This window comes from Neolamprologus brichardi, chromosome 5 (assembly GCF_056152115.1).
Source record: "Neolamprologus brichardi isolate AB-2024 chromosome 5, ASM5615211v1, whole genome shotgun sequence".
NCBI lineage: Eukaryota > Metazoa > Chordata > Actinopteri > Cichliformes > Cichlidae > Neolamprologus > Neolamprologus brichardi.
The window spans coordinates 33,882,711-33,908,270 of NC_142108.1; the positions used below are offsets into that span (position 1 = coordinate 33,882,711).

Here is a 25,560-nt window from a genome sequence, read left to right on the forward strand (position 1 = left end):
AGGTCCTGGGAAATACTTCAGTTTAGTTCCACTTTTTAATGTTTTCTTTAAGAGTTCTTCTGGTGAAAATTGTGGATTTTGGAAAATGTTTAGAGGCCTCATTGAAAAATAGGAAGAAGTACATGAGATTAATTTATTTAAACAAGTTTATTCTTAGATAAACGTAGATTCAAGTGGCTGAAAAAGTCCAAAACCTGCAGTACCTGTAATGGCCACGTGAGCCTGGATCTAAAGACAGCAGAGACGCGTTTACAGCCTGGTGCAAGAAAGATTTTTGTCTCTACAGCGAGTGAAGTGAAGAGTTATCAGGATGGATGTCATTAACAAACATGCTCTCAGTCAGAGGACATTGTGTACTTGTGTGTTATATCAGCCGGGACGTGTGTGTGGAGGACCACAGGAGTGTGTGTGGTTAGAGCTCTCTGAGGTGAGATGGGACTCTGGGCTTCACGGGGTTAAAGGCGTGCTGTGGGTTTCTTCCAGACGTTTACTTACTGACAGCGGAGTCGGCCGCAGAGCGTTGGCGCTCACGGCCTGAGTGCAGTTGGCCTGTCCGCTGCCAGGAACCTGTCCTGGGACAGTGGACTGCAGTTGGCCCGGGGCAGGAGCTAGTGCTAAGGGAGCGGGAAGCCCGGCGCCGGGACCTGGGACTTGATTTGGGCCCGGACAAGGCTGGGGGCCCTGTGGTATTTGGGTGTGGAGGAGACCCAGGAGGAATAATAGGGACCCAATTGAAGGAGCAAAGATTTAGGGGAAATTGAAAGAGAAGATGAGGAAAGGAAACAAGGAAAGATGCGAGGTACAAGTGGAAAAAGGAACAGAAGTGAAATAAAAGTCAGATTAAGGCAACTACAAGAAGATGGGAAGCAGCTAAACTAAAGTACATTTTACTGTTAGCTGTCTACTGTAAACTATGACGACACTGATTTCTCTGCTTCCTAAACAAGGAAGAAAAATGTTTTTGTTTTTGTTGCAGTAGGTTTCCTCACCTGAGTGAAGATGAGCGTCTCGGAGTTGCGGCTGTCCAGGCTGAGCACGAAGCGGATCGACTGAAAGAGTTCTTGGACGCTGGTGCGAAACTGCTCCTCCTCCATGCCGCACGTGGCCCGAGAGTAAAGGATCCGAGACTGGATGATGAACTTGAACAGATACTCCAAAGCCTGAGAGGACGAACAAACAAACAAACAAAGAAAAGAGAAGCATGAAATATTCAGTCTGTTTTTTTTTGTTCTAGAAGAAACACAAACCTCAAATGTTTTAGGAGTACAGTGTTCCCTCGTTTATCGCGGATGCTGATAACCTGCGAAAGGTGAAATCTGCGAAGTAGCGAACTTTTTGTTCTTTTACAACTATCATAGATGTTTTAAGGCTGTGAAACCGCCTCACTACACACTTTATACACTTTTCTCAGACAGGCACATTTTCACACATTTCTCTCGTGTTTAAACTAAAGTTCAAGCCTTCGTAGAAGAATAAGTCCAGTATTATAGAAAGAAACCAAAGATCAAACCCTGTTTTCAGGTCCAGAACATCAGAACAGAGCAGCTGCCAGAGAATTCAGCATTAATGAATCAATGGTACAGACGTCGAGGAAGCAAGAAGAATGAGCTGAGTGAAGTTTGACTTATGTGACTGCTTTGTTTCACTTAATGCTCTTTAGAATCCTTTGACGTCGACACTGTTGTGTTTGCTAGCAAAGATTTATGTAAATTGACAAGCTGAACGCATTCTGTGCTGTAGAGCAGCGGTCCCCAACCCCCGGGCCTCGGACCGGTCCGTGAGTTGTTTGGTAGCGGGCCGCAAGAGTTGAGGCTCAGGTGTGAAATGTATAGTTTTCAGGGTTTTAATCAGTTTTCAGCGTTATTTTGTTATCGTTTTTATCGTTTACTCGGTTTTCCTGGGTCTTTTCACGTGTGTTATGAATAAATCTTCTTTTTTTCGGTACCAGTACTAGTTTTATGTTGTTGTATTTATCCGCGACACCTTAAAGGCCGGTCCATGAAAATACTGTCGGGCACAAACCGGTCCGTGGCGCAGAAAAGGTTGGAGACCGCTGCTGTACAGGAGACACGGCATGAGATTGATTGAAAATGGTCTACAGCCAATCAGGACGCAGAACACAATGCGCTGTAAAAAAAAAAAAAAAAAAAAAACAACGTGAAAATTGCACCAAAAAAAATCGGCGAAACAGCGAGGCTACAAAAAGTGAACCGCGATGTAGCGAGGGAGCCCTGTACACTTTTTTAAAGGATGGGTAATTTAAGTTAAATAAAATATTCCCACTTTAAGCTTTAGTTTCTCTTAGTTCGAGCATCAGATGACTTATTTTGTTTTAAATGACCAGGAGGGTTCAGAACAGAGACTAAAACACAATCATGTAGCTTATCCAGGTTTTAATAACATGAACGCCAACGATGCTTTTAGTGACAAATGTGACCAAACTGACAAAGACTTCCTGTAGATTTTATTTAACGACATTATTTTCAGTTAGTTTGTTTTTCTAGTTTCTTTTTTTTATTCCTCACAACCAGTTTTAGTTTTTAGTTTAGTTCAGTGTAATACTCTCGTTTTTATACTTCCACATTAGCCATTAGCTTCATTTGAACGCACAGAAGACATAAAACTGTCTGTAAACTCATCACTCTGTCACGTTGTTGTGGGGGAACTTCGGCCACTCATTTAGCTCGTGCTCTTGTTCTCCTGGCTTTGCAAGACTCATTGATGCACAGCTCCACCTCTGTCTGAGCTGTTTGTGCTGATATCCTGTGCTGGTTTTACCCAAACATGGTGCAGTGCAATACGAACACTTTAGTTCACAAATCTTTGTGGTTTGTTCAGATGCAAATCAGAGAAGAGGTTTTCTCCTACACCTTCTGACTGTGATGTCATGAAATTTAAAATTTAACATGCTAACCGAGGCTTTCGAGTCTGAGACGGAGCTTTTTGGTGTTTTGCAAACCCTCTGAGGATTGCATGGGTTGAACATGATGATAGTCAATCATGCACATTTGCAGTAAGATTGCACGTAAGTTTTTTACAGGACTGCGTGTCCACATCAACCAACGACTGTGTGTCAAAAGGAAGTCTGAGTTACAAACTGTAAAATCCCTCACTGAGACTGGTTTGGTGAAACGTGTAGTTATCAGGATGTGAGATCAAATTCTGAAGCTTCTTCTTGAATATTCTTGTTACTATTTTAATGACTGCTTACTCAAAATGTTTGCTGGCTTTAAGTCTAGTTAGTCAGCTACAGATAATTAAAAGTGTTCTTTCCATCTGGAGTTTACGCCTTTATCACATCTGCAGGAGACAAGATCCTGGACAGAGATCCCAGGATGCACCAGGACAGAAACATCTGCAGCATCTGGGCTGCTCCTTGTTTTCAACAATGGTTAAGAAAGTTAGCGGAAGAATAAAGCAGACAGAAACAGGCTAAAACTCCTTGGACGCAGTTTATAAAAGATAAATCTGGAGACTGCAGCATGTGTCAAAGCTGTCCTCAATAATTCACACCGTCCACTTTTTACATGACAGTGTGACCCATTTGGGATGGATGCTTGAGTCGGATAAATATTTTAACGAGCTGAGCAGCGTTTGTCTACTGAATGTGGTACGTTCTGCACATCTGTGTGGGACGGTGCATCTATTCCCAGCTCTGCTACGTCACTGATGTAGTTCTGAATGCATGCAGTCACATTTTACCTGAGCAAGAACGTCCAGTGGGAGGAATTAAAAAGTTGAAAAGGTGTTTTTTTGTTTAAAAAGGGCTTTATGGTGAAGACTGTTATATAAAACTCAGCGAAGAGATGAAAAATGCCAACAGGAGTTCAGCGTTCAGGTCGGTGCTCCACCCAGGTGGCACTGAGCTCTTACCCTCATGGCTTCCTGTATGTGGTCCTGCCTCACCACCTCAGCAGAGCGATCCATGTACCACTTCAGACAGCGGATCAGCTCCCTGAAACACATTTAAAAAGACACACAGGGTTGATTCTCTGCACTGGAAGGAGTGCAAACGTAGCATTACTTTAATAAAGGACCCGTTCAGCCCAGGATGGCTCTGTGTGGAGTTAAACTACTAGATTTTCCTGTTGTTGTGATAGTCGCAGCACTTTGCAGGACCAAACATGTACGAAAATACATCACAAAGACCTGAAAAACTAAAATTTGTGTAGTTATAATAACTATATGTGTCTTTTTTATTTTCTGCCAGTCGACCCGAGATCGAGATCTTTGTTTCATCCTCTATAAAATATTCAGTCAGTGCAAAACTAATTTTCAGACTCTTACTCAAAGCGATACGTCTCATGTAATATATCTGGATGAGGTCAAAGTTAAATGAGCATGAAAAGCATGCAATCCTACGCCAGTTTCCCATACTGTATTTATCTCTGATGCCCTTGAGCCACTGTGGTGAAATAAATCCAGGAGAAGTCAAACTGCAATAAAGGCAAACGACGTGCACACAAATACACAATCACACTTTAATCAATCAGGCTGTCAGTTAGAGAGCAACACTCACTTGTAAGCTAACGCTCCAGCAAAGTGCTTCTGGATGTACGTGTCCATCACCGGCCTGAAGTGGTAGTATTTACTGTCCCTGAGCAGGTTTATAATGAACACCTGTGAGACAGAGACTGTGATCAGTGAGTGTGATGCTCGAGTGACGCGTAAATGCACAGAAAATAAATCATAATTTACAGTCGCAGTGAAAAAAGTTCGGCCTCTTTCAAAGCGAAGGGTTTAGCTATCAAGAGATTTAAAAAGAAATAGTGCTACTAGTCCTCATGTTAGGTAAATAGAACCTCAGAGGAACCTGAACACATAGCATTTTATACCATGTCATTACTTATTAAACACAAACTGAGCCACAGTGCAGAGGCAGTGTGTGGAAGTCCATCCCATGATGCAGCAATAACTTCATCTCTCTCATCGTCATTGACAGTCTGCTGCTGTGCTTGGGATCATTGTCCTGCTCAAGTTTCTGATTGGACAGAGCTTTTCATATGTTGTTGTTCAGCTTGTATTTACAGATGTGCAGGCACCAGGTTATTGTTTATATTTTAGTGTTTTCTTTGTGATCATGTGATCTTGACCCCACAGTATTTTATTTTCCTGTTACAGCGTAACCTTCTTTCATCACCCACATTTTCCAAATTTAACTGTAACTCCTGTTCCTGTTGCACAGTCAAACTGAAATTAGAGTAAAATGACAGAATAAAAAATCTTTCAGCTTTCAGAGTTTAGGGTGTCAGAGCTCCTGTTTCCAGTAAGAGGATGACATCAGTGGGACTGAAACTGACAGTTAGCCTCATCTGTATTATGGGCGATCGTGGCTCAAGAGTTGGGAGTTCGTCTTGTAATTGTAATCTGCAAGTCTCTAAATCCTCATTGTTGAAGCCAAGTCCAGGCCAATATTTTACTCAGTTACATCATGCCATATTTAAGTATTTGTCATGATCTTTAAGTTTCTATTATAATCTTGATCATTTTATGTTATAATGTAATCGGCTGTGCTCTATAAATTAATCCTGCTTTGTTAGTCTGTTGTTGTAAAGTGTTGATAGATGTCGTAAAGGGGGTGTGTATTTGGTCCGCATGCGGAGGGGTGTGGGTAAAAAAGGTTAGGTAAGCGAGCAGGACGTGGAGCAACAGTTTTCTGACCGTTGCCGTTTTATGTTATTTTTTGTTGTAACATAGAGGGAATGTAAACGGAGCTCCCACCAGAGGCATTTGTTTTGTACCTTTTGATTTGTATGGAAAATAAATGTTTTGCCCCTTTTTTCTTTCGACTCGTTTTTGCTACCGGAAGGCATCCAAGCGACTTAACAAGAGCACGAGTCAGAAACTTTTCGTCCTGCAGAAGCAGCAAAGAAGGACCGAAGGTTGCCGTTACACTCATTAAATTTAATTAAACTCATTATTTGTTACTTTTGCTTGTTTACTTTATCTTCTTCTTCGTGCACGGCCCACGCCACACTCACCAATGACTGAAAAACCAGCGGCCCATATTTGTCTGTGTTGTCATCCAAGATGGAGAACAAGGTGTCCAGAATGTCCTGAAGAAACTGAGACACACACACACACACACACACACACACACATTTTCATGGTGTCCTCCCAGTTGCTGGTTGTCTACAAGCTAATGTTAATGGGAACACAGGAGTATTACAACACCTGTGGAGCTCTTTTAACACATGCTTACAAAAATCACCTCAAACCACCTCAGAGATAAGCAACAAACACGTCCTGCCCAGCAACATGGGAAATGTCTTACACAGCAAATCTGCCACAGCGACAGAATATTATGGTGCAGTTTCATCCTGACTGTAGTCTCAGGATTTTAGATACAAGTGTTTACACATATTAAACAGAACAATCTCCCCACCTGTTCGACTTCAAACCTCACCTTGACGATCTCTTCTCCGCTGACATGCCGAAGCCGTCCAAGGATGTCCATGACCCGGTCGGGATGGGCCTTCCACTTCAGCAGGGCCAAGAGGTCCACTGGAAGACAGCAGGAATGTCAAACACCAGGAAAAATGGATAAAGGCTCATATTCAGACTTCAACCTGTGAGCCGCAAAACAGCCGTTTAATATGTACAACGGAGTAAAAACTGTCATAAATGAGGAAGCCACTGTTACGACTGAAAGCAGGTGTCTGTATGCCAGAACCATAACAGATGGTGACACAGTTTTTCCTCATTTTAATGCTGTCACCTCAAGCTGCTTTATGTCAGGTTACGACTACAATATCAGAAAGAAACTCCAACAATCATACGAGCCTGTATATGCAAACACTTGGTGACAGTGGAAAGGAAAAACACCTTTTTCTGTGTAACAGTCTGAAATTCTCATGTGTAATCGTGCATATTTAAGCACATTATCCACGAGCGGCTCAAACGCCGGCTGCAGATCAGCTGCGTACCGTTCTGGGTGAGCTTGGTGGAGGAGAGCTGTGTGGAAATCCAGAAGGTCTCTTTCATGCTGCGCTGGAAAATGAGGCTGGAGGGGATGTTGGGGCAGCTGTTGAAGTCCTCCTTACAGCAGGGCAGCCCCAGGTAGAGGGCGTGGTTACTGAAGGTCGTGTTTTCATCACACTGAGGACACGAGACACCGAGACGGAGGAAAATAAGGAAGGAAAGCGCTTAAAATAGATCTGTGCACCTCATTGTCAAAGTGCAGCTGCAAAACTGAGTCAAAAGCTGCAAACATGAAGCTTGTGTGTGAACACTGTACAGCAGGGGATGATCTGATATCGTCGTGTTGGTGTTGTTCCCAGATCATCATGAAAATGTTGTTCCAGGTTCAACATTGCAAGTGACCAATCACATTATTGTGACGTTATTCTTTTGCGCACCAACCCATTCGTGCATTTATGAAATTCCAATGTTGCAAGGACAATATCAATTCTGCTTAGCGTTTATTAAAGGGTTAGGGTTAGGGTTAGGGTCCGTTGATCGGCGGACAGAGGCGGTTTCTCGCAGCTTAAGTACAGTTTTTTGTTTTACGCCGGTTTTTCCCGAAGTCGCAAAAGTATGACATCACAACATTCTGATTGGTCACTTGCAATGTTGATCCTGGAACAACCTTTAGTATGATGATCTGGGAACAACACCAACACGAGGATATCAGATCGTGCGTACAGCAGGAGTGTCCATCTTGAGGGCCGGTGTCCCTGCAGGCTTTAGATGTGTCCTTGATCCAACACAGCTGATTTAAATGGTTAAATTACCTCTTCAACATGTCCTGAAGTTCTCCAGAGGCCTTTTAATGAACTAATCATCTGATTCAGGTGTGTTGACCCAAGGTGAGATCTAAAACCTGCAGGACACCGGCCCTCGAGGCCTGGAGTTCGACACTCCTGCTGCACAGTTTTGGTGAGCAACAGTAAAGATGTTGTGGGGATCATGTACAAAGTGTACACGACATTTAAAGTGAACTTTATAGTTATACTGTGAGATTACTGAAGTATAATTCACATATATACTAACTAAATATTGTCGTTTCTGCTGCAATCATCAGCCAACAGAAAGACTCCTTTGCAGAATAAATGACTAACGTGTGATGAAGGCTGATGAGCAGCAGCCAGGAAACAGAAAAGCTCTGGTGTAGCTGACCTTGTAGACATACAGCTCGTGGCTCTCATCAGAGAGAGTAGTTCCATCCTCTCTCATTAGAGGCGTGAAGGCAAAACCAAACAGCTTTTTCTCTCCTTTGTCCTTCGCTGCAGAGAAAACGACAAAGAAGGAAGACGTGAGAGGAGAAACGCACCGAGTGTACGGTCAAAAAGCACCGAGGTCAAATGTCTCTCAGATTATCAGAGATGTATTCAGAAAACCAGTTTATTACTTCACTATTGTAGACAAAGTGATACAGCCTGCATATAAGTAGGTCAAAGAGCAACTTGGTTATGCTTTTAATGTTATATTTAGATATATTTTCTAGATATTACTCCAAAAATGTCGCCACCTCCTTGAAGCAGCACCTAATCAGTCTGGAAGGATTATAGTGAGCAGCCAGCTGCTGCATCTGCATGCCAAGAAATGCAGATGTGCAATCATCTGTCATCTTATTACGCTGAACCAGTCACGGTTCTGGGTTTTATTTTTACAATAAGCCTCCTTCGCACCTCCACGAGTGCCTGTGCTTGGATCCTTATTTATTTTCTCCACACGGATCATCCCATTAGCCATGACAGCACCAGTATTAACACAAGTGAGGCACTCACTGGAGCAGTGTCTGAACTCGAAGCGCAGGTGGGAGCCTCTGAAACGGTCGATGGGAATCGGCAGTTTGATCACCTCGCTCCATCGCGGGCTGTTGTTATGGTAGAGCACAAAGGAGCGGTGCTCTGGCACGTTGGGCTCACCTGAACCCAGACTGATGCAGTCCTACGGAGCATGTGCAGAAACAGACAAACAACAAGATCAGTGACATTGGAGTTACAGAAATATGTAGCAAGAGAAGAAGAAGAGTTACACAGTGAGAACTAGCAGAAAATACCTAAATCCACTCAAATACAGAAAGCGTGAGTGGATAAAACTCACACACAAGCCTTTACTAAGCACATACACCTGTTTGTTCAGCTTTTATTTATATATTCTACATATATATTGTCTGTGTTTACCTTTTTACAATGTCTTAGACTTTTACTCTTTTCCACATATATCTACAAAATAAATGAATAATCAAGTACTACTGTGAAGTACAAAAGTCCTAGTACTAAGTAGAGATGGACCGATCCGATATTACGTATCGGTATCGGTCCGATACTGACCTAAATTAATGGATCGGATATTGGAGAGAAATAAAAAATGTAATCCGATCCATTAAATATCAAAAAAGCACCTCACAAAACTTGCAACATGGCATAACTCGGCTCATAACCAACCGTAGCACGTCGGAGCAGTGTGCTCACGTGATAGAGCGGCTGTGGTGTGCAAGACCTGGTCTGGTTGAGTATTTGGAGCCTCGCTACCAAACCGGCATTTCATCTCCGAGAAAGTTATCCCAGAGAGAAGTAAAGCAAGTGTGTAAGTTCATCTCTGAATGTTTGTAAAGCATTCCAGCGTTAAGCGTAACAACCGATATATGGAGCGACTGCCTCTCTCTCTCTCTCTCCTGCTGCTACTTCAATCATGAAACTGATCAATGATCAGCTGATCGGCTTTTCTGTCGAGTCCGTCTCTCTTCTTTGTTTATCGCCCACTTCTCACCAGAAAGAGGAAACCAGCGGCTGAACAACAGCAGCACGTTTAAGCTTGATAATCTGCTGTTAGAATTTATTTAATATTACTTTGTACACCAGGATCTACGTAGCTGACGGCTGGTAACTGTGCAGGGGCGGATCTAGCAAAGTTTAGCCAGGGGGGCCGATAGGGCATTAACAGGGAAAAGGGGGCACAAAGACATACTTTTCTTTCTTATTCTCATTTAAAATGTCGAGCTTTTAATAAATAATTATCTGACTCTTACACCCAAAGTTTTAATCTGATGTAAAATCTATAGAAGTCCATTACTGTATATAGTAACTGTTGAGTCTAATATACCCTAGTAAGCTATAGTACTTTTTCCTTTGGGAACCATCTGTGCAGTCTGCAGTTCTGTAGAAGAAAGATGTTGAATCTATTTAATTATTCTTGAAAAATAATTTATTTCTGTGCATTTTTTCACCCTGCATCAAATTAAAGTTGATTATGTCGATTAAGCATCATGAGGTGGGGGGGGGGGGGGGGGGGGGGTTCCCTATTTTTTTTGCTGGGAGTTTGCAACCCTATTAGTTAGGTTGCTTAATATTTCTGCTAAGTACTCTTTAAAATAGCAGAATAGGGAGGATGGAGAAGGTTTAAGTTTATTAGATTGATCAGTGTTACTGAACTATGAAATATTTTGGGTGCAGTGTATTTTTTGCATACAGGTTTAACAGAATAGCTTTAGTGTTTGTTGTTTTTGCTTGAACTTGAGTATGAACTTATACAAAATGCAGCAAGATATTAAAAAACAATTTTATTGATTAAAAAACACTATATCGGATTCATATCGGTATCGGCCAATATCCAAATTTATGATATCGGACATAAAAAGTGGTATTGTGCCATCTCTAGTACTAAGTAGAGGAGAATGGCATGCTTTTAATCTGTCCTCCCGAATTCTCCTTGAGATGAGCCGGATGATGATCCCTCTGGGTCTCGGGTCATTTTGTTTTGGTTTCCCCACTCGATGAGCGATGTCTAAGACCTCTGAAAACTTTTCCTTTTCCGCAGGCAGAACTGTTTGGCATATCCCAATCGCCTTTTCGCGCACATCTTCTTTCTCCAACTCCGCTACCCCATACAGTCTCAGATTCCAACGGCGGTTGTAGCGTTCAACTTCAGAGATGCATTCATCACATTTCTGTGTAAGCGCTTCGTTTTTCTCAACCCTCTTCTCAATGACCATAATCTTATCACTTATGTCCTTTAAATCCGTACGAACTGTTCCTACCATTTCTTCAATGGCGTCACTTCTGGTGTTGATCAGATTAATCAAAGTGTTGATCGCATCAGCTTTCAGGGAGTCGCCATCAGAGTGACTGGTAGACAATGTTGGTTTTTTAGCCACTGGAGGCTTGGAAGGTGTAACTGGTAGAGGTGGAAATTCTTCTTCAACCATCTGCTGACACTCCATTTCTTTCATGTAGCTATGGTCGCTAGCTAGCATGCTAGTTGCATGTGGTTTGCCCGAGTTACTCAGCCTTTTCTGAGCAGATTTCGACATGTTGTTGTTATTGAATTTAGTTTCAGATTTAGCAGGTTTAGTGTGCTGATCTTCAAAAAAGTCTTGAAAGTTAGAAAGACGTCAAATAGGTGTTGTAAAAATGCTTTATATCTTTCTAGTGCTGAGAGCTCGAAAAAACACTCCTCTTCACGCCGCCATCTTGCTCGGCCGGCTGCAGCCAGACGCTCTCAGGCGGCACGAAGGGGAGTTGGCAAGATGGCGGACTGAGCAGTCGCATCCGTCTGAACTCCTCACTAAAGTCCCGATGTTTTAATCTTGAAGTTATAAAATCCACTCCTTTGAGCTATATTGACGACGTTTCAGCCCGAACATGAAGAAAAACAACAACACAAAACCTCCGGCAGTGAAAAACCTCCCTTTTACAACCCAGAGAAACGGCGAGCATGACTACTCAGCTCTGATGGAAACGGCTAATTCCAGCAGCAACAAGAGGGACAGACTGTTAACAACCCCTGATAATACTCCTGAGAAACCACATATGGAGCAAAAAGCAAAAGGTACGGCTAGTGATAATGACTCCAACACATCCACTGACACTATACTGAAAGCTATTGAAAGTCTTGGAAAACGTGTTGATGACCGCATGGACGAAGTTAGCAAACAAATTCAACAACATAGCGCCATGCTGGCTTACATTGCTAAATCGGTGCAGTTTAATTCAGAGGAGCTGCAAGAATGCAAAAAGAAAATGAAACACCTGGAAAAAGAGATTGAATCACTCAAAAAAGATAATGACGATATTAAAGATCGTGTATTGAGCCAGGAAAGATACAAAAGAAGATGGTGTCTCCGTATCAAAGGGAAAAAGGAGAAAACAAATGAAAATATCAGAGAAGAAGTGGTGGAACTTCTAGGAAGGATTGCTCCGGACCTAAAGATGAAGATGGAAGAAGCAGTTGACGTTGTCCACAGAGTGGGAAGAGCGGCGGAGAATAAGCATCGACAAATCATTATTCTGTTTGTGAGACGTGCCGTGAGAGATGACATCTGGAGGCGAACAAAGGCTTCTCCCCTGTGCAAAGAAGAAGGCATCCGCTTTGCTGAAGACCTGACCTCGGAGGACTGGAGATCCAGACAAGCATTGTGGCCAAAAATCGACCAGGCTCGGAAGGAAGGCAAGGCTGCGGGCATCAGGGGCCCTTTTGGTTTCATAGAAGGCAAACGCATCAGGGTAGCGACTCCAGGTACGGGCTGACATCTGACTACGAAAGGAATATAGTGGAACATTTCGGATGATGGGACTTTTACCTCAAGATTTTCCTACTCAACCTCCTAAACTTCCTCTTTAAAGCTGTTCATGTGTTCCGTGTTCCAATTAAAAACTAATATTTCTCTTTTTTCCTTTAACACAAGGGGACTTAAAGACTCAATTAAGCGCAAAGCTGTTTTTCTGTACTGCAAGGGGCAACAGGCAAATTGTTTTGGGGTTGCTATTTGTTTCAACAGATATCCTGGTAGGTTTTTGTGCAACATGGCAGACAAAGATGGACATTGGGTTGCCTGTGTGTTAAATACTGATAATACTTTGATTATTTTGGTTAATGTTTATGGATACAACAATGATCAAGAGAACAAGAACCTGCTGCATCAAATTTCTACAGTTATAAAGGAACTTTATACCAAATTCCCTACTGATTATATAGTAGTTGGAGGTGATTTCAATGTGACTCCTGATGAATGGTTGGATAGATGGCCTTCAAAATTTTCAAGAGAACATAAAAACCCAATATTTGAAAATTTCGCTAATGATACTAAATTAATAGATGTATGGAGATTGTTAAACAAAGATGTAAAACAATTCACCTGGCACAAACCTAATGGTCAAAGCAGGTCACGTATTGATTATTGGTTGGTATCCAACTCAATTTTACAATATGTTAAGGAAACAGTCATCTCTAACGGTCCCTTAAGTGACCATTGCGCCATTATTCTAAGACTACAAAGCAAAGACCGAAACAACACATTTAAGGATTATTGGAAATTTAACTGTCAGATGCTGAGAAATGAGGAGCATTGTAATTCTATTAAAAAATTAATTTTAGATATCCAGAATGATGAAGCCATCAATACACCGATACTCAAATGGGAATATCTTCAATTTAGAATCAGAAAAACCTCAATCGGTATCAATCTGATCGGTACCCCACATGCGCAAAAGGTGTCTACTTCCGGTCATAGCGTTTTACGATAGTTATGGGTCAGAGTATCTGTTAAGATGTTAAGAATAATAAGTATATCTTAAAATGTTTCCGATAATGAAACATTTAATATAATGTAGACAAAAACAAAAAAAAATAAAAAGATAATGACAGATCGGGACTCCCGATCCTTACTGCGCATGTGCAAAGTCGGACCGTACAAATCGGGTCTACCCGATCCGTCCCGCGCATGTGCAGATGTTTTCTTCTTCTTCTGTTCGTTTAATGGCAGTGTACTCCCAAGTGTACGAGGATACCGCCACCTGCTGACTGAGTGAATGAACCCTATTGTAAACTGAATTAGCGTCATTACAAACGTGTGTTAAATTTGATTTAGTGATAGTCGAGTGTGTTTATGCTTGTCTGTGTGGAGAGGATTGTTGGAATAGTGATAATGATGTCCGCTATCACTGTCAGTTGCCAGTAAACACTTCATCTGGCTGCTGAATCTTCATGTGACATATTATAAAGTCTGTATTATTAACTCTGTCATTAGGCACCATTCTTCTTATTTTACGGCGCTGTTGTTCAATCGGGGAACGCTCTCTGTTGAGGAGAAAAGCAAAAATTTGTTGCGGATACGGATTATCCATTGTTTAAATGTCCCGGTAGTCGAATAGGAAGCAGAGCTGTTGAGAAATGCTAGGAGCTAACTGGGCGCTAACCGTGTCATTCAAATATATTGAGTGTCGCACGCTGTGTCCCATTTCAGGGTCTGCACGCTTGAAGTACGCATTTTAAGTGCGGTTACGTCACCGCCACGCGACGACGGCTGTCCCAATTCGAAGTGTACTTCAAATGCATACTCCAAATGCACCGTCGATTTCCCCAAATATCAAGCGTGGTCCGGTGCACGCTTCGTGGTCCCATATATCCCACAATTCATAGCGCGGCGGCGGGTGTGGATAATTTTGCCGCAAAATACGGCAGAAGGGAGCGGCCGAAAAGTGAACTGTCAAAAGTAAGTACTGAATATGACGTCACTTATTCATGTGCGAATGTTTAATAATGAAGAACATTAAAACATTGCTGTTGGCCACATGTCGGCAAAGTTATGTGACACTAGTGATGTTTGTACTTTCAGCATTAACTTGGTTTTAAAGCCTCTACTTCTAAATATACATATAGTCGACCTTAATCTTACAGAGAATCTGATGATTTTATGGATAATTAAAGTCAGTCATATATCCACAAACACAACAAGCTGAAAGTCAGTGATATAGATTTTATATATATATATATATATATATATATATCATAATAATCTGACAGTACTATAATATTGGCCATATTATATTTACATTACCATAGTGAGATGACTTTAGTCTCATGAACAACATTAACTAATTATTATTTACTAGCTACTCTTAAATAACTGTTCAGTGCAGAAATGAAGCCCAACAATCATGTTTTACAGTCCTGTGGTCTCAGCCTCAGATACTCAACTAATCAAAGTGATGTCATGACAAAAATGATTGACCAACAAAACAATTTTCTCCTTCATTTCTGTCAAACAAAGCTGTATGTAACGTGTCTCGCGGTTAGTATCATGGTTGCTAGGCAACCTGAACAGCGCGACGAAGCATATACCGTCCCATTTCACAAGCCTCTCACTTCCGCACTTCTCGTACTTATAGTACGCACCGTACGTAGTACGCGTAGTGCGCGTACTTCAAGCGTGCAGACCCTGAAATGGGACACAGCCTCTATGTTGGCAAAGAGAGGAAGTGACGTAAGATTTGCGCATGCGGGGTACGGATCGGGTAGCGACAAGCACAGCATTGCAAACAAGAACGGAACCTAAAGTAAAGAATCGATCTCGCCAGGCTAGTGTCGATCCGATGCCGACTTGGTATCGATAGAATCGACATTTGGAACCATCTTAACGGACGACACAGCGCCTGTTTATCGCTTTTCACGCGACGCCCATCTACTTCCACGAGTTTCTCTAACTCTCAGCAACAATGACACACCTCGCTCGACTTCTTCTGTACTTCATCACATCGCAGACCGGTAACACTGCATAGTCTTTTATGTACAGTAGCAAAGTGTCAAGTCGTGCACACGTCATTTATTAAATACGAGATTTTACAGCGACTGTAAGGCCCATGTCCGTTTTTCGGGCTGTACCCGGCCCCATGGACTAACGTCCGGCCATCAGACGCTCGTACTCGGGCACCCTCCCCGGGCCTGGCTCTAGGGCTGGGCCCCGTAACCCTATCCCGGAGAGGTTGAACTGTTCCCTTGATCCTTCAGTCATAGGGGTCTTATGAATCGTTCTTTGTCTGTCTGTCTTTCTTTGTCTTATTCATCCCAAACACTTGTATGTGATGTGAGGATGGTCAGCAGGACTGGTCTGGTAATCTGGCATACCGGGGATTTTCCCGGTGGTCTGATGGGTGATGGGCATAACCTCACGCTTGGATTACTGCAACTTCCTTTTAATAGGGGTTGGCCAGGGCACTCTGTCATGTCTGCAACTGGTGCAGAATGCTGCAGCACAGTTTTTTAACTGGTAAAAGAAAATTTGAGTATATTACTCTGGTTCTGGCCTCCTTACACTGTTTTCCAATACAATTTAGAATCTATTTTAAAATCCTTAAATGGTGTGGCCGATTTGCTGAAGCCCTTTATCTCCCCTCGCTCCCTCGCTCAGCTGAGCAGCTGTTGCTCTGTCCCTAAATCACAGCTGACAGAGCGGTCTCTATTGTGGCCCCGAAACTTTGGAATGAGCTTCCTCTTCACATTAGGCAATCTACAGCAGTGGTGGTTTTTAAATCCAGTTTAAAAACTCATTTTTATTTGCTGGCCTTTCCTCCGTGGGTAACTAACACTATTATTGTTTTGTAATTTATTTATTGTATTTACTATTCTTATTGTATTTATTATATTTCTGCTGTACAGCACTTTGGTCAGCCATGTGTTGTTTTTAAAGTGCTATTTAAATAAATTATGGTATGGTAATCAAACAAAAGGGTGTGTTTGTATATATTTACTTTGTTAAACACAATGATTTACATGTGTTGTTTCACATTCAGTTTTTTCAGTGGACACACTCACTGAAGTGATCGTGGAAGAAGGGAGCACCGCCGTTCTGCCCTGTGCTCTCAGCAGCAAACAGAACATCACTAATGTCCTGTTTGACTGGAAGAAGGGTAGTCAGGAGGTTTTTATGTATGATGGTGGTGACCATTACAATAATGGACGACCAGGCCAAGATAAGCAGTTCAAAGATCGGGTCTCTCACCTGGAAGAAGAACTGAAACACGGTAACGCCTCCATAAGGATCAACAACACCAGGGTGTCTGATAGTGGGAACTACACGTGTCTTTTTCCACGGCTCAACCCCTCGAGAACGTTCAGCGTGCAGCTCGTTGTCAGTGAGTGTTTTTAAATAAGCCAAACTTATGTGGATTTGAATTTCAGACTGTGGCTGATTTTCTTCTTAAAAAACTGAAGCTAAAGACATCCAGAGATTAATGCTCATTGTAAGATTAATACATAAAATTTTCAAATGGTAATATTTATGTAAAAGGTTTATATATATATATATATATATACATATATGCATGCTTTGAGTCACACCTTTTTCCGTGCTTGCTCATGCTTTCCCCAGCAGCTGTGCAAGAAGTCGCCCTGTTTCCTGAGAGACTTCTAACTCTGAGCTCACTGCTTACCGTCTTTCTTCAGTACACACTGTAAGTCACAGCGTGACTGGTGTTACCCAAAGCTTGATTCCCTATAGTTAACATGTTCACAGTTTACAGTGTTAGATTTGTGTGATTTGCCTTTTCCTTCACTAACCTGACCGTCTTACTAAACTGTGGCAGGCACCTTTGTGTGGGCTAAATCACCTGCTAGCAGATTTTCTAGCTTGCCTAATCTTCTCTCTGCATAGCGACTAATTTTAAATTGTCGTTTACAGGCCTTCTACTAACAGCTCCTTATTTGCATGCTGAAATAATAATACATTAATGTCTTTGTGAAGAAGTGAAAGGATGCTAAGACTAGAGAATGGCTGTGCAGTCAGCTCATGTATAAAAGCCCTGCTTTTGTATGATTGCATGCTCTCAGAAATCTGAGTTCATAATAAAAATGCTAAGACCGAGCAGATGACCAGCTGTGAATTCAGGTGAGCAATACAACTGTACAGTAAGCCTAAAGGGAGAGAGCCCACAGACTGAGTACAAGAACTCACTCTCAAGTCTTAAATGTATGAAAACTGTTCAGTCTGAAAGCTTTCAGCAGCCATGATATGCTGTAATCCATCTGCATCTTTGCCTTTAAGGTCCCTCCTACATGGACAGATTAGCTGAAAACATTCTGGGTGAGTCCTGATTTTGATTATGTCACTGACATCTAAATCTGCAATGTGTGTGAATGACTTCATCTCTGCAGGACCAAGTATCACCTTTTTATGTCTTTTTATATCACCAAATCTAACACCACGCTCCCACACTGCTAACTGACACCGCTACTGCAGGAGCCGTCTGTGTGGAGACATTTATACGGTGACTTGAACAAAAAATGACATTTGAAATGTATTTTCACTGAACATTTTAATAATTGTACCCAGTCCTGCTAACTACAGGTATTTACTTCCATGCTTTCAAACAATCACTCCTCACTTATTTAGCATCACTTTTTCTCATAGTTTGGTTGAACTGAAATGTATTCCACATTACCTCTGTGTCGTCTTTATGTTGGTAATCCATCAGCACACATTGCAAATTTAAATGTCTTTGAGATGATAAGAAGCAGAGACTTGTTATTTTGTATATCGGATGTACTTTCCAAACATCATCCACAATCATGTCACATCTGCAGGCTTTTTCACCGACCTCCAGCTCTGCTTTTCCTCTGTGGGCTGTTACAAACTTTACTCTGCTTCCTGGTTTTGCATTTGGACATTGCACATGATTAGTTCTGTCCCTGCACGCTCTAACACTAACACACTATAATACTTGTTAACTGACTCAAACAGAACATCAGAGCTGTGTATGTGCACACAGGAGGAAATAGAAGAGTGAGGGAGAAAGTCTGTCGAGTTTTTTTTCCCATTTCCGGTCTTAAACTTCTTGATTAGCTAACTTGAAAGCAGGTCTTAACTCTATTTTTACCTTCTGAGCTACTCTGCTGTGTGAAAATGGTTAAAGGAACATTGAGCTACATCAGCAAAGTTAATGACTGAAAAGAGGAAAAAAGAGAAATCTGTGGTGCATCTGTTTGATGATCGGTCACTGGGACAAAACCTGAACACTTTCTAGGTTTCTGTTGACCACCAAAGTTTCAGCTTAATTTTCATCACATTTTCGGTTCATTCTTTTGGCGTGCTGTGGTTTTATTTTTGTAAGCTATTTAAGTAGCTGTAGACAAAATGTCATATTATCACATTTCTACAAACTATTCACATGATGCTCTATTTACAGGCGCGTCTATGACACCATATACTGCCATACTTAATGTCACAGAGGACGGGGTGACGCTGAGATGTGAGGTTCCAGGCGTTTTTCCCAAACCAAAGCTGGAGTGGCAGGACAGCGATGGAAACGTTCTCCCTGCCGAGGAGCCACAGGTCTTGGAAAAGCGAGGACGCTACTACGTCTCCCTGAGATCCACCGTTAGCAGGACAACAACTAACCTGTTTGTTTGCGTAGCCAGGCAGGGGGACATCCACCACCAGACTAAAGCAGAGATCTATGTGCCCGGTGAGATTTCTCGTCTTTGTTGGGTTTAAATTGGTGTTTTATTATTAGTTTTTCTATATTTAAATAAAAGTATTTTTGGATACAGTATGACGTTTATAACCTGCAGATGGACTCTTTCTTTAGATTTGCTGTTTTTCACGTGTTTCAGAGAAAATATTTGAGGAATGCAAAGTGTCAGGTCATGGCTGGAGTGTTGTGCTTGGAATTCTAATTGGAGCTGTGGGAACGTTACTCACGATCTGCGCCATCGGCACATGTCAGAGAGGTACGTTTAAAAAGAAATGATGTTATTAACCATCTGCAGGGTGCAAAAATACTGATTTCATGTTATTGTTTTTGCATTTTCTCTGTGTGTCGTGTAACACTCTGGACTCTGGTATGTGAATAGATGCACCCCCACACTGTTAGTTAGTGTTAATCCTTGTTTTCCAACAATCATTTTACATTTGGATTTGTCTGACCTCAGAACAGTTTTCCAGAGCGGTGGTTTAGATCATGATTACACGTGGCTTATTCCTTCCACGATGGAGCTTTAACCTGCTTTTGTGCACGGCTCTGTGAGCTGTGATCCTGGCCCATGCACTGATGTCCATGACAGAAGCACGCCATGCTAACAGTAAAAATATTTACTGTCTGCATGTAGGGTTGTGTGTGTGTGTGCAGTCTGTAAAAATACAGAAACATAAATGTTCTTATTTTCTAGTTTTTTTGTTTTTTTGTTGTTTGTTTGTTTATTTGTTATTTTTTCACAGACAGGACAGTGGATATTTCCAGAATCTGTCTCTGCTTGTTAGATGGAAACCTAAACCACAGTGACACCCAAAACCATTTAGTTTCGGTTGTAAACAGTCATTTACTGAGAGAGAATGAAAGCAAATTCAGCTCTCAAGCATCATTTAAGTGTGTCAGTCTTCCTCATACTTCCTGTTTGTACTGTGACTAATAAAGGGTAAATGCTAAATAAGACTAAAATCTAAACTAGTTATTTAAGTTTTGAGTAATTATCTGATTTGTTCATAAAGGAAAACAACAAACAGTAATTAGTTTCCATCTGTCCGGTCTTATCATCATGAAAGGTGGTACAACGACAGAGTTAGACTGACTGGTGGTTATGCTATTAAGGTTATACACAGCTAAACTTTAACCTACATACTGTGAATTAAAAATAATGTGACAATATGATCAGTCTGTAAAAGGACAGAAACATAAAGTTGTGTGTTTTTACAGACTCAGATCGCTGTGGACCGTACACCGCAGTTCTGAGTCTCAGTACCTGTAGCAAGTGCGGAGAAACCGTGGACAAGAGTGGCCCCAACAGCCGTGACGCACCAACACATTTGAATAATACTAATAATACTCAAAGGTCAACTGAAAGGGGTCCTACAGGTAAGCGAAGCATTCAGTTACAAGTCAAGGAGTGAAAACGTATTTGAATGGGAACCTTTAAGAAAGGTGTGATAGGCTGGCTTGTTTTTGGTGGAAAAGTTGGAAGTTAAATGGTAACATTTATGAAAAACACTGAAGCATGAACTTGTTTATTTCTACAGACTCACTCCAACGTGAACCTCAAACTCAAACTGTAAATTTGAGCCAGTGTGGAGAAACATCGGACAAAGGTGCCACCAACGGCCATGCTGTGCACGAGACAAACAGAAACATCACTCAGAAGTCGGCTGGTTAGTGATGCGATTACTCTGATCAACTGCATTCAAATTTAATTTATTTTATTTTTTTTTAATTTCTCTGTTTTTGACTCAGGCTGTTCAGACTATTGATCATCTGCTAATCAATATCTGCTTTTCAATAAGCTCACCTCAGTTCCTGATCACACATCTCTGAAATCTTATCGTCAACACAGAGAAATGCATTTACTGTCACTGAGAGTGGGTACAACACTCCACTTGTGCCTTTGTTGGCTCAGCTATTTCTGACAACTCTTCTGTAGTGATCAGTTCAGTCAGATTCATCGTAACATGTAAGAAACGTGTCGCAGGCTATGAAGATTATATATCTTATTCAAACAGCCTGCCTGCATACTTTTAAAAAGGCTTTAGTTTCACACTGTCAGATCATATCAGTGCACTGAGCTCATCATATGTTCTTAAGTGACGATGAAGAACATCTAATGTTGAACCAGTTCTCTTTCATTTCTGCAGGGAAACTAAAACATCTGGAAACTCAAGAAAAGTCAGGAGCAGAAGGTGCCAAGGAAATAGGATCCAACGAAGAGATAAAGTTAGACGTAGAGCTGGACGACAGGGACTGATGGAGATGTGAACCACTGTCTTACATTCAGTCTGCAAAAGTCATGAGCCAGCACTCATATTTGATGTTTATTAATTTATTAATTAGTACAGGAATTATTTAGAACATAAATTCTATTTTTTTGGGAATCACCAGAAACCAAGCAGTGGTTAGCACTGTTGCCTCACAGCAGGAAGGTTCCTGGGTTTGAATCCACCATGTGGTCTATGCAGGTTCTTTTGTCCGCTTTCCTCACAGTATTTTAAATATTTGGGAGTTATAATACATAAGGATCTCACAGAACTATTAGAAAGAAATTATTCACCACTACAAAAGAAAATCGAGGAAGATGCAGCGAGATGGAATTTAATCTAATCTAAGTTTACATTTGAGAATAGATTCGAATAAAATGAATATACTACCCAAATTATTATATTTATTTCAAACATTGCCAATAGAAATAAGCCAGAAACAATTTAATCAATGGGACAAAATGTTGTCAGACACATATGACAAGTAAAAGGCTCCAAATTAGATATAAAACCTTAAAGTTGGCTAAAATAAGGGGGGGCTTACTTCTCTCTAGGATTATTATTGGGCAGCATAATGAAGGCAGATGATATGTTGGTGTAATCCTTCATACGATGCTCAGTGGAAAGGCATTGAGGAGGGTCTGACCTCCATCCACATATAAGCTGTTATAGCAGACAGTAGCCTGCAAGATGTTATAGACACTATTGAAAATAGACAGTTATTACAGACTGACCCAATTATTGATGCAGCACACCTGAGAGGCCAGTCCCAGTGTATATAAAGACACCTTGACTGAACCAGCGTGGCTCTGGCTTTGGCTCTGGCTCTCTCTGTCTGGCACCCATCTTGTTCATTTGGAAGTTTCAGTTATGGCTGTTATGTCCTTTAAATTGTTTTTAAGTTGCTTTACCTTATTTTCATTAAATATGTCTTACAGTCAGTGTTAGAGAGTAACGGAATACATGTACCGCCGTTACGTATTTAAAATACAAAATATGAGTAACTGTATTCCGTTACAGTTACCGTTTAAAAAGGTGGTATTTAGAATACAGTTACTTTGTTGAAATAAATGGATTACACGGCGGTACTTCCCTGTTTCATATTGTGGCGGGTCAGGACTGTTTGGGTTTTGTTTGACAGCTACGTTCTGTTGGCCAGGCGGCAGCGTTACGGTTGCCATGGTTACAGAGTGACGCTCTCTCTCTGCGTGTTTCCTGGGTGAGAGAGCGCCTGTTGTTGTTGTTGTGCTAAGCTAATAGGCAGAATGCTACAGGTATAGCTCTAAAGAATGTAGCATCATAGGCAGTGTAGTCCGTGCTGCAGGGAGAATGGACTGCCATACCTGTTATGTGTCTGTGAGCGAGGGAGGGAGAAAAAGGAAAAGTACGAGCTGTCATCGAGCAGAAACGGGAGCTGGAAGCATGTAAATATAATAATAACCACTGCAGCCAAGAAGAGAGCCTGACGAGCCCAGTTGTAAGTAAGCTATTAAGACTCGACTGTACACCGTGTTCGTGTTTTCCTCCAAAAACAATAAGTTCCGTTGGAGCAGCCTTTCAACGCCTCTCTCTGTCTCTGCTAGCAAAGTTGACCCAGACAACAAAATAAAGCTAGTTTTCAGCTACGAGCCGACACAGAACCCACCGTATTAGCCAGAGGTCCCTTTACTACGGTTCGGAGCCGCGGACCTTCAGTAACAGTAATAAATCACAGCAATAGTACATTCATGTAGTTGTAAACAGCATGATAATATATTAAGTAATCCAAAGTATTCAGAATACGTTACTCTCATTGAGTAACGTAACGGAATACGTTACAGAATACATTTTGGGGCATGTATTCTGTAATCTGTAGTGGAATACATTTTAAAAGTAACCTTCCCAACAATGCTTACAGTCTTTAGAAACCTGTGTGTGGTCTCCCATTTGTTTGTCACTTCCTATGAGCCGGGTTGTGACAAATGGGGGCTCATCTGTGCAATTATCCTGGTTTGGTGAGCTTTCTAACATTTGATTGAGAGCTGGTCTGTTTGCAGCTGCTTGTCTAGTTGTGTCTTGGCTAGGACTTGCCTTGTAGGCAATTGTTGAGTTGATTGCTGATCAGTTTGGTTATTTGTGGTGCTTTGTTATTCTGGGTCTGCTGTGTATTGTGTTTGGGAGGCCATTTGGTTAGGCAGATTAAGTGGAGGCAGTCATGTTAATACTGTTGTTTTGCTGTTGGTGCTACTGTTTGGGTGCTGTCTTGTGTGAACTTTGTGTGAGCTACGGCATGCGCTGTGTTGATTATTGAATGTGCATGAGTTAAAATCAGTGCTTTCCCTGTTAGGTTGAAGGAGTGTTTCTCTCTTGAGAATCATTCACTGAAATTTCTGTTGCGGTGAACACGGTTAGAGCAGTTGTCTCGGGAGCACGTCCCCAGGATTGAGGGGGTCGCTGTTTGTGCAGTTGCCTTTCTCTTTCTGATGGTTTTTAGTGCATAAGTACCCACCGTAAGTAACTGCATGAAGACTAGGCTTTAGTTAAGTAGATTTTGGTTAGGCAGTTAGTGGGAAAGTGCTGTTTTCAATTGCATGTCGAGAATCAATACTTTGCTGTTATGGCTACGGTTGATGCTTTTGTTCAGTCTCCATCGGAGGAACTCTTGAATAGTTGTACTAAAGAACAACTCTTGAAACTTGATGTCGACGTTGGAGATAAACGGTTGAAAGAGTGTTGAAGGCTGCATTAGTAAAGAAAGGCGTGTTACCAGGTAAAATGCAGACTTTAGTGGCAGAGGTTGATCAGTCTGTGGTCTCAACTGAAGTTGCTTTATCTTTTGAGCACCAAAAGGAGTTGTTACTCTTACAAATGGAAAGAGACAAGCTGAGCATTGAGAAAGAACGTGTGAGGCATTCTTTAGAAAAGGAAAAGATGGAGCTAGAGCAGTATCGGCTAGACCTCATCAAGGCGGGCAAGTTATCAGGTGGTGTTGAGGCTAAAGGGTCTTCTCCACAAGGACTTGAAACTTTTGATATTGTGCGTAATTTGCGCTTGGTGCCGAAATTTGATGAAAGAGAGCCAGATGCCTTATTCTCCCTTTTTGAACGCATTGCCGAATTGGGAGGGTGGCCAGAAGCTGACTGTGTGATTATGTTACAGTCTGTTTTGACTGGAAAGGCTCAGGAAGCTTATTCAGCACTCAGTGCAGTTGATTGTCGGAGTTTTGCTACTGTTAAAGATGCAGTTCTGAAGGCGTATGAGTTGGTACCAGAAGCTTACCGTCAACGTTTCAGATCATGGAGGAAGTCTGATAAGCAGTCGCATATAGAGTTTGCAAGGGATTTAACTAAACACTTCAACAGATGGTGTTCTGCACTGGGAGTGACAACTTTTCAGGATTTATGTGAGTTAATGGTATTGGAGCAGTTTAAAGATTGTGTTCCTCCTGTGGTTGCCACTTACATTGCTGAACGGGAAGTGACAACAGTTTCTGACGCTGCTAAATTGGCAGATGAATATATCTTGGCACATAAGGGGCAGGTTGGTAGAAACTGTTTTTCAGTTATTGCTCCCGCTAGAGCTTTTGGTCAAACTAAGTTTATGTCATCGGATCCTGCGAAGGCCATTGGTGGTGTGAAGCCCAGTAAGTTTGGTCAAGCATGCAACTACTGCCATGGCGATGGACACTGGAAAGCAGAATGTCCCTTGTTGAAAAGCAAGTTGGCGCGTACAGGCAAACAGGTTAAGCCTGCGGCTCTTACCATTCCTGCACGGGAAATTTCAGTAGTCTCTCGGGAGACGCCAGTTTCGACTAAGTCTGACTCAGAGAGCTATGCGGGGTTTGAGGATTTTGTGTCAGATGGGTTTGTATCACTCCTGGGTGATGTTCATAAAGTTCCTGTAAAGATTTTGCGTGACACAGGAGCGAAGGATTCTTTTATCTTAGCCTCCGTGTTGCCATTTTCACAGGTTACTGATACTGGTGAGTGTGTACTTGTTCAAGGCATGGGTTTAACCACTATCTGTGCTCCATTGCATAAAGTCAGGCTGTCATGCAGTTTTGTGGATGATGATATCTGCCTTGGTGTTCGTCCTGCTTTGCCACTTGAGGGCATACATGT

The 25,560-nt window shown here is 41.7% G+C and overlaps 2 protein-coding genes across 4 annotated transcripts in view; one reads left to right on the forward strand and one right to left on the reverse strand.

The window, feature by feature from the left end:
* LOC102797476 (dedicator of cytokinesis protein 3-like) overlaps window positions 1-25,560 on the reverse strand; it is a 304,843-nt gene that overhangs the window by 35,728 nt on the left and 243,555 nt on the right. For 2 of the 3 annotated variants that reach the window (XM_087841105.1, XM_087841104.1), the window contains exons 16-23: window positions 8,730-8,892; window positions 8,119-8,225; window positions 6,927-7,098; window positions 6,407-6,504; window positions 5,982-6,065; window positions 4,520-4,620; window positions 3,874-3,955; window positions 990-1,160 (exon numbers count right to left, since the gene is read on the reverse strand). In XM_087841105.1, coding sequence (XP_087697231.1) covers window positions 990-1,160; window positions 3,874-3,955; window positions 4,520-4,620; window positions 5,982-6,065; window positions 6,407-6,504; window positions 6,927-7,098; window positions 8,119-8,225; window positions 8,730-8,892 — 978 coding nt within the window. Of the gene's footprint in view, window positions 1-495; window positions 682-989; window positions 1,161-3,873; window positions 3,956-4,519; window positions 4,621-5,981; window positions 6,066-6,406; window positions 6,505-6,926; window positions 7,099-8,118; window positions 8,226-8,729; window positions 8,893-25,560 lie in introns of all 3 variants that reach the window. The other variant, XM_087841103.1, reaches the window with a different exon arrangement.
* Window positions 15,234-22,567, forward strand: LOC102790495 (butyrophilin subfamily 3 member A2-like). The gene is made up of 8 exons (XM_006801885.3): window positions 15,234-15,489; window positions 16,515-16,856; window positions 17,765-17,803; window positions 18,906-19,184; window positions 19,333-19,449; window positions 20,412-20,570; window positions 20,732-20,860; window positions 21,341-22,567. The coding sequence occupies exons 1-8, from the start codon at window positions 15,441-15,443 to the stop codon at window positions 21,448-21,450; spliced, it is 1,224 nt and encodes a 407-aa protein (XP_006801948.3). The 5' UTR covers window positions 15,234-15,440; the 3' UTR covers window positions 21,451-22,567.